At 37.0% G+C, this 9400-nt stretch overlaps 1 protein-coding gene across 1 annotated transcript; it reads right to left on the reverse strand.

Moving 5' to 3' along the window:
- Nucleotides 1–1015: 1015 nt before the first annotated feature.
- Nucleotides 1016–4875, reverse strand: LOC109239730 (cytochrome P450 98A2-like). Its single transcript, XM_019406309.1, has 3 exons — nt 4251–4875; nt 2454–2851; nt 1016–1851 (listed from the first exon to the last, which is right to left on the reverse strand). The coding sequence occupies exons 1-3, from the start codon at nt 4732–4734 to the stop codon at nt 1207–1209; spliced, it is 1527 nt and encodes a 508-aa protein (XP_019261854.1). The 5' UTR covers nt 4735–4875; the 3' UTR covers nt 1016–1206.
- Between the last annotated feature and the right edge of the window lie 4525 nt (nt 4876–9400).

The following is a 9400-nucleotide window of genomic DNA, read 5'->3' on the forward strand; positions in this document are numbered from 1 at the left end:
TGTACTAGACTTATGGGACTGGACCAAGTCCATTCTTTGTTTCATTTGGACCCATTGGGCCTATCACTTGACTGAAACAACAAAATTGAAAACACCAACTTAACCTGTCATTATTATAGTAGGGAGCTCAACTCATTTAACCCGCTCAACCCGTTCAACCCGCTCAAGGTTGGACTGGTCATTGACCCGCTCATTTAATCAATTAAACCCATCTTGGCCCAGTCCATCTCAACCCATCTAAAGTTGGGCTAATTTTTAGCCCAAATTGATCCGTGAGTAACTTTGCTAAAATATCTTTAAAATAATTTTTTTTTAATATGTTATATATGACCCTAACAAAAGAAAAAAATCTTATTTGATAATGAAATTATTCATAAGAAAACAATACACCATAATTAAAGCATGGTAAGAGTTGGAAGGGTTGGGCTATGACCCATATTTTAGCCCATCTTGACCCAATAATGATCTCATACTATAGCAACGTAGAGAGCCCGATAATGAGGAGAAAAATGTTGGGAAAGGAAAAGAAAGCATGTCGCATAATGAAATGCGAATTACCGTTTCATAAAATTTACACCAACGTGACAAAAAAGAAAAAGAAAAATAGAATCCATCACTGGAGTTTAGTTCATTTTGCAATCCATTTAAGTCCAACAACATCAACATACCCAGTGTAATCCCACAAGTGAGAGGATAGTGTTTACACAGCGTTACTCATATCTTTTGAAGATAGAAAGCTTGCGACTCATATATTATTATAATCTGAGTTTGTACCAAAAACTGTCAAACACATGCAACTCCAACTAGCTGAAGTGTAGAACATCCTTTCAATAAGCTTCTCTTGCTTTAATCATGAAGAATAAGAACAAAGAGATCTATAAGCAGTGATGTGATGTGCCAATTCAGTTAACTCGATCTTCAAACAGGTTTGATAGTCTTCAACTTAGTTTAGGATCGCAACAGAAATCTAAGGAGCAGTAGAGATGGAGGAATGATGGGGCAATGAAATCAAGAATAGAAATCAGAAAAATAAACGTGCATTAAAAATACTTAAACAACACACTGTCTTCTAATCATTGCAGGAATATAGCCAACGCTACAATAGCTTCTGATAAAAATTTGACACAAACCTAACTCAAAACACTAAATACCCAAAATGCTTTTGCAATCTCATCATATAACCAAAAAGGGAAAGAACAAAATGTTTTACATATCCACTGGCACACGTCCATACAAGTGTGCAGGCAATCTTGGAGTAGGAATAGCTTGTATTGGATTTTTCATGTAAGTTACTGTTCCAGGGCTCTCCTCCAAGTCAATATCCTCCGGGTTAACCCCCGGGGGCGGAGCCCACGTAAAATGATGCAACAAATGACCCAACATAGATGTGACCAAGTTGATAGCAAGTTGTGCACCGGGGCAAACACGCCTTCCTGCACCGAAGGGCAATAACCGATAGTCGTGACCTTTCATGTCAACGTCTTCCTCAAGGAAGCGTTCTGGTCTGAACTCCAACGGGTTCTTCCACACGGCTGGGTCACGTGCAACAGCCCAAACGTTCACGTGCACGATGGACCCCTTAGGAATGTCATAACCACCAATTTTGACACTGGCACTGGCCTTATGAGGAAGCATTAGAGGAGTTGGAGGGTGCAACCTTAGAGCCTCTTTGGCTACACATTGTAGGTAAGGAAGTTTAGAGAAATCGGTTTCTGACATGATTCGATCCGTTCCAATTACCCTGTCAAGCTCCTCTTGAGCTTTTTGTTGCACTCTTGGGTTCTTAACTAGCTCTGCCATTGCCCATTCCACTGTTATGGTTGTTGTGTCCATTCCTGCTGTAATCATATCCTGCAAAAACATTAAATATGAATGAGAGTGATACAATTTCTCTTATTATACAGAACCAACTGCCAAACAATTCATTGAGTCCTATATTCTCAATTTCTGTAAACACACTTCCAAAGTTCTTCTTTAGTCAATTATAATGAGAACCAATATTCACACGATGAAGACCTCGCCAACATCAATATAAATCATCATACTCAATATCCTAACTTATTCAAATACTTAGGCTAACACAATATATATTATTGAACAATTTGAAAATGCATATATGTAAACCGAGTTGTCTCTAACGTCACAAAGTGATAGTTCCGTTGTCCAAAATATTGTTCATTCTTTATCATGTCACCGACAAATCTATGTACTTCCATAGTCTCTATCCTTGTTCATACGCATATATATTATTGAACAATTTCAAAAGATGGTTTGCTCTTTATCATGTCACAGACGCGTCAATGTACTTGCATCGTCTCTATCCAATAAAATATAGTCCCAATTATAGTTTTTAAACCAATTGAGCCAACCTCTTGCCTCTATAGGATGAGCATTAGTTCTTTTGCCAGAAGAGACACTGACTTATACATATAGAAACTAAGATTTTTACTTACCCAGAGGAGGCCAATAACAGTATCATCACTAAGATCATACTGCTTCTGAAGAGTAAGCAATGCATCGACAAAATGCTGCTTAGTATCACCAGTTTTCTTGCGAGCCAGTGTGTGTTCATCCATGATCATTCTTGTTAACCGGTCTCTACGTGCAGAGTGCTTCACGAGTGCCTCGTTTTCCATTGTGAAAAACCAACGGAGCCATGGAACATACTCTGCCAATGGAAGTTTTCCGCCAATTTTGATGCCATTAGAGACAATACCCTTGAATTCTTGACCTTGCTCATCAATCTCACCTTTTGAGTTCATGAACCTTTTCCCAAATGTTAACCTTGTAATGTTGTTGAATGCTACTGATCCTAAGTACTCTCTCATCAACAAGCTTTTACCTGTGTTATCTGCAGATTATTAAGCATTTTTAGCAAAAGAATAGATGACATTCCAACAACAACAACAACCAAAAACCCAGTGAAATCCCAGTCTTTGGCTCTGGGGAGGGTAATGTGTACGCAGACCTTACACCTTCCTTACGAAGGAAGAGATGTTGTTTCCGGTAGACCCTCGGCTCAAGAACAATGAAATGATAACATTCCATGTTGGTAATTAACTACTATGATTAGTATTTCAATAGTTAATACTTCAAAAGTTTTACTTATTTCATTCTAAAAAAAACTATGCTCTTGCAAAACTAATTAACGTCTTTATTGCCACTACCTACTTATGGCATTTTAGCTTGATTTCTTAAAATGGAAGTAATTAACGTATTGAAATTAAATAAGAAATTTAATCAAAAGTGTACACAGACATTAAACTATAAAGTCATCTAAAGATTCACCTACTCCACCATCTTTATTTGAATAATGAATGGCCTTTCGTGGACCATAGTCTTTAATTATTTCACATAATTATAACCCAAAGTTAAATCCTCAACTTTTGTGTTTTTTTTCATTACTCTTTCTATTTGAAGTTTTTAAAAATAGTCATTTGAAAGCAACTTAATATTTTATTGTCAACTATGTGGAAGCTGAGCTGTCACAAAAATAAAGGACAAACAAGAAATAACTATGTGACGAATACTTTCTCCTACCAAACCTGATGAGATATATAGGCAAACTCACCTCCCCGCGAGGTAGGACCCAATGGCAATTTAATACTACAAGGTTATTCAGAATTTAATGTTTAGATGAGTAATAATGTAAGCTAATGTTAAGTTTAAAAACTTAAAGTAATAGGAGTAGTAAATTCATCTCTAAAATGCAACAAAAAATTTAGATTAATTTATTGAAAAGGGGTATATTCTAATTTCTATTTCCATCTATAGAAAAGTCAATATTCATAAAGTGGCAGCCGAAATCACGTGAAAGTTCGTATGCCCATAAGGTCAAAGTCACGTGATGGCTATTGCATCTTCCACAAATACTTTGAATTGATCCCCACTAAAATTAAAATATATATAAAAAAAACTTTCCCACCACAAATTGCGGAGTTGATTAGATCTCAATTCAAGGAGTGACCAAATAAAAATACGTAATTTTGATCTACAAAATTACATAATTTTGGCAAATCTTGCTCCAAAATTTTATAAAATAAATGGGTGAAAACCTATTCTGTGTATGTTATTTACACCAACTCAATAAATATATCTCAAGATTCGTATCACTAAAATCTACAGTTATTAGCATTTATACATAAACATAATAAATTAGTTTAATTTAGTATAAATACCGAGTGCCGATAACTTTGTACTAAATAAATTAACTCTAAAAAATAATAACGAAGGAAAGGAAAATAACATACCAGGCTTAGTACAATCCTTGAAAATGTTTTCAACCATAGCAGTAACTTCATCTTCTCTAATAGGTCTAAGAGCTTCAAGTCTTTTAGGAGTAAAAAGCTCGAGATTACAAAGTTTCCTTACTTTTACATAATGAGGCCCATAATCAGCCCATATCAAATCCATCCCATTTCTGCTCAAATTATTTGCAGGTCTAGTCCTAAATCTATCTGCTAAATTCTGGTCATTTTCTTTCAATACTTCTTTAGCTAATTCAGCTGTTGTTACCACAACATTTAACTGTGAACCGAAGTATACTGAGAATATTGGGCCGTATGTTTGGGCCCAATCGGCGAAGCACCGGAATCTCACCGGTTTTATGTCGTAGAGGTTTCCGACCACCGGTAACGGCCGTGGACCTGGTGGTAGTTTGAATTTAAGACGGTGGTAGAGTTTATGAACTAGAAAAATTAGGGTTATGGATATGAATATGAAAGATAGAGCCATGATTTTGGTTGAAAGTTTGGTTATGGCCTATGAGAGTATATGAAAAGTAGTGATTTATATAAATATGGAGTTCAGGGGCTGCTTTTGCAATTTTTTTTTATTTTTATTTTGTGGGGGTTGGTTCTTGGTAGGTGAAGTTCGAAGAAGAGGTAGTTGGGATTGAAGTGAAGCTGAAATAATTGCACGTTGTAAATCTCTGATAGTACGTTTGCCAAAATAGTGTTCGGAATACGTAGTATCATTTGCAACGTGGCCAAATTTAGACCAACATTTTTATTTAATAAACTCCATCAGTTTAATTTTTTTTACAATGACAGTTGAAAAAACATTAAGCAATTTTTTGGTTTTGCACATATCATGATATTTATTCAGGTTCATTTGACATGAATATTCTAATCTGGATATAAAAATTAAATTTAATCGTCAAAAGTAAGATCTCTCGTAGTCCGATCTTTTTTTTCCATTTGAGTCAAGTTCTTAAGACAAAAAATTTGGATTTTCTAGATATCTCTCTTCCAACCTATTTTATAAATTAGTTAATAAGAGACCGAAACTAGATTTCTAGTAAGAGCAAGTGTGCCTCAAGTTGAGGAGAGTTGTTCATAAGTAATGATTATGAGTTCTTTCTTATTCCAATTCAGAAGAAGTTACGCCGCCTACAGAGTTCAAAACTAAAAGTTTTAAATTTATGGTCTTGAACATACATAATATTTATATTGTTATAAAATTAACAATTAAAATTTGATACTCAAATAGATAAAATGCTCATATTCATTTACTATTATATTTTACCGTTTTCGAAAAGCTTAAAAGATCTTATGGTTCTTTTTTTTTTTTTTTGGTAGATTTAGTGAGAACAAGAGGTGACAGGTGAGTAGGGGGTTCATAAAAACCCGAAAATCCGAACTAAACCGACCAAAAAAATCGATACTTTTTAGGTTTTGTTTGGTTTTGATCTATAAAAATCGATCAAATTTGGTTTGGTTTTGGTTTTAATAAAAAATAACAGAAAAATACCGAACCAAACCGACTATAAAAGTAGCTATTCAAATTTACACACACACACACACGTATATATGTATATATATATATATATATATAAAGTTTCTAAAATTTTATGGTACATATTAGTCATTTATATTTTTAGTCTAGTTCTTTGCTATTATAATAATCTAATTCTTTACCTTTACATTCTAGTTTGATTGGTAGTTTTCTTTTGCTAAGTACAAAAATTTATTTCATGTTAAAAATAATCGATTTTTAATTGAGTACTTAAATTATTCATCACTATTTGATTCAATTATAATCAATATATCTTGGTAAATGATAAATTTCTCAAAGAGCAATTAATTTGATAGTGTTACGTTGAAAATGTAGTCGCCGAAATATGCGTTTGGTAGTGTATGTTTCATATTTAAAAAAAAACCAAAAAAATCGAAAAACCGTCAAAAATCGAATCGATAAAAAAACCGACTTAATTGGTTTGGTTTGGTTCCAATATTTGAAAAATCGACTTACTTGATTTGGTTTCTTTTTAGGAAAAAATCGACCCAAACCGAACCCATGAATACCCCTATTGGTTAGCCTAGGACTAGAAATAGGTTATTAATCAATAAGTGGTGTTGATGAAGAGACGTAGCATATAGTTTACTGTAGGGCTCCTTATCGGGCGGATTGGGCGGTTATTTACTCTTATCGGTTTGGCTTATTGGCTTTTAAATGTATTAATCCGCTAGCAACCCGATAAGATACCGGGCGAATTGGTATCGGTTTAGCTCTTATCGGGGGGTTTATCGGCGTAATTCAATCTATATTGCGTGCATTAATTGTTTGCTGACCTGTCACGACCCGGATTTCCCACCCTCGGGAGTCGTGATGTCGCCTACTATTAGGAGCTAGACATGCCAACTATTTATTATCTCTTTTGGCAAACCTCGACATTAATAAAAATAACGAAACATTTAATAGAAAAGCGGAAGTCTTAAATATAAATAAACGGAGAACAATGCGGAAGTTCAATACAACTCTACCAAGAACTGAAGTCACAAACTCACGAACGTCTAGAGAATGCTAAATACAATGTCTGAATAAAACCATAATTCTGTTTGTTCCGGTACAAATGATAACAAACTAAAGTAAAGATAGAAGAGACTCCGGGCCATGCGGACGCCAGCAAGGCTACCTCGGGATCTCTGGACTGAAGTCAGCTCCCAAAACTCCTACTGCTGTCCAAAAGCTGCTCCGGTACTGTGATCTGTGCAAAAAGATGCACAGAGTGTAGCATCGGCACAACCGACCCCATGTGCTGGTAAGTGCCTGGCCTAACCCCGGCGAAGTAGTGACGAGGCTAGACCGGACTACTAAACAAACCTGTGCAGTTCAATATATATGTATGCAATATAAAGGTATACAGAAATTAACCAGTCAAGGGGGAGGGGGAGCATGCTGTAGGGGCTGTAACAGTTCAAGTATAAAATCAATAATTGAGGAATGAAACAGTACAACTACAATAGCAACGATAGTAGGAAATCAACAGTTGCACGGCACCACCCTTCGTGCTTTTACTCTCATTCTCACCCAAACAATCATATAAAGTGCACAGCATCACCCTTCGTGCTTTACCTCACAAAATGATGGCACAGAATGACCCTTCGTGCATAAACACTCATATCATGGCACGGAATGTTCCTTCGTGCATTAGTAATCAAATCAGGGCACGGAATGTTCCTTCGTGCATTAATAATCAAAACAGGGCACGAAATGTTCCTTCGTGCATTAGTATTCATATCACAATCGTACACGGCATCACCCTTCGTGCTTTATCACTCGTCCTCACCCAAACAACAATCACAAACAATGGGGCGAGGGGTTAGACAAACGGTAATAGAAGTCCCGGCAAGGGAAACACAAGTAAATAATTAAATCCCGGCAAGGGAACAACAATAACAACTTTCACATCCCGGCAAGGGAGGTAATCAATATACGAATACGGCCCGGCAAGGGAATAATCACATTTCTTTCTCTTTCTTTCTTTTCTTACTCAATAATTACTTTATCATTCGAGCCAACGCTCCAAAGAGTTCACAAATCATAATTCTTTCCCATACTCTTCACATTATATAAAGTTCATCAATTACACGAGGAAGAGTCACAACAAAATAGGAATAAACACAATATACGGACTCAAGGTCATGCTAGACACCAGTGTATAGATACTCCTCACCATGCCTATACACCGTACTCGGTCAATTAGCAGATAGCAAACAAGACTAAACTCCTATTCCCTCAAGCTAGGGTTAAACCAAACACTTACCTCAACTTCCACAGCTAAATCAATCCACAACGACCGCCTTCCCTCTCGAATTCGGCTCCAACTCAATCAAATCTATGAAATAACGACTTTACAACATTAATATAAGCTAAACAAATCAAACCCAATGCCTAAATATAGTTTTCTAAGCCTTCTTCCCAAAATTCCAAAAATCGACCCCGGGCCCGCTTGGTCAAAACCCGAGGTTCGAACCAATTTCATATCACCCATTCCCCCACGAGCCCGGATATAAAATTTGTTTTCAAATTCGACCCCAAAACGAGGTCTAAATCAAAGAAAATTGAAAAGCCCTAACTCTACCCATTTCCCCTCAATTTCAACCCTAGATTACATGATTTGAGCCTAAGAATTTGATAAATGATGAAGGAAAATGAAGGAAACAAGTTAAATAATACTTACCCAAGAAGCTTTTGGGAAGAAGAGCTCTAGAAATCACCTATGGGCTGTGGAGAAGATGAGTTCGTGAGTTTTTGGGTGAAAAATCCCGTCACTGTTCTGTCTTGGGTATTTAAAATCACTGGGCAAAATTGCCCTTCGCGTTCGTGGGAACAGTGTCGCGTTTGCGAAGGGTAACTAGGCAAGGCATCGCGTTCGCGATTGGTATGATGCAAACGCGGAGAATAAAGCTGGGGGGGTCCAGGACTTGGTCTATGCGAACGCGGGGACACCTACGCGAACGCGATGAAGGGAGCCTTATGCACTACGCGAACGCGAGGATATAAGTGCGAACGCGATGAGTGAAGTGAAGGCTAAGTCTTCTGAGTCAAAATACTCTACGCGTACGCGAGGAGTTGATGCGAACGCGATGAAGGTTGAAGCTGAAGCTTCGCGAACGCGAGAGGCATAGTGCGAACGCGAAGGAGAAAATCACTCTACACCTGTTGCAGATTTTCTGCAATCTCCCTAAGTCCAAAACTACCCCGAACACCTCCGAAAACACTCCCGAGCCCTCGGGGCTCCTAACCAGTCACACACACTAACTCGACAACATCCTACGAACTTAACCGTGCGATCAATTCGCCAAAATAACATCATAAACGAGGAATCAAACCTCAAAATCATCACTTTTTCTTCAAACTTCATAAACTTTCATTTCTAGATATTTAGGTCCGAAACACGTCAAATGACGTTCGATTTCAACCAAATTTCACAGGAAGCGCTTAAACCACATATAAGACCTGTACCGGGTGCCGGAACCAAAATACGGGCCCGATTCCAACACGTTCTAATCAATTTTCTTTTCAAATTTCCATATTAATTTTAGAAAAACAATTTCACAGAAAAATTCATTTCTCGGGCTCTAGACCTCGGAATTCGACTCCGGGCATATGCCCA

The sequence above is a fragment of the Nicotiana attenuata genome, unplaced genomic scaffold (genome assembly GCF_001879085.1).
Source record: "Nicotiana attenuata strain UT unplaced genomic scaffold, NIATTr2, whole genome shotgun sequence".
Taxonomy (NCBI): domain Eukaryota; kingdom Viridiplantae; phylum Streptophyta; class Magnoliopsida; order Solanales; family Solanaceae; genus Nicotiana; species Nicotiana attenuata.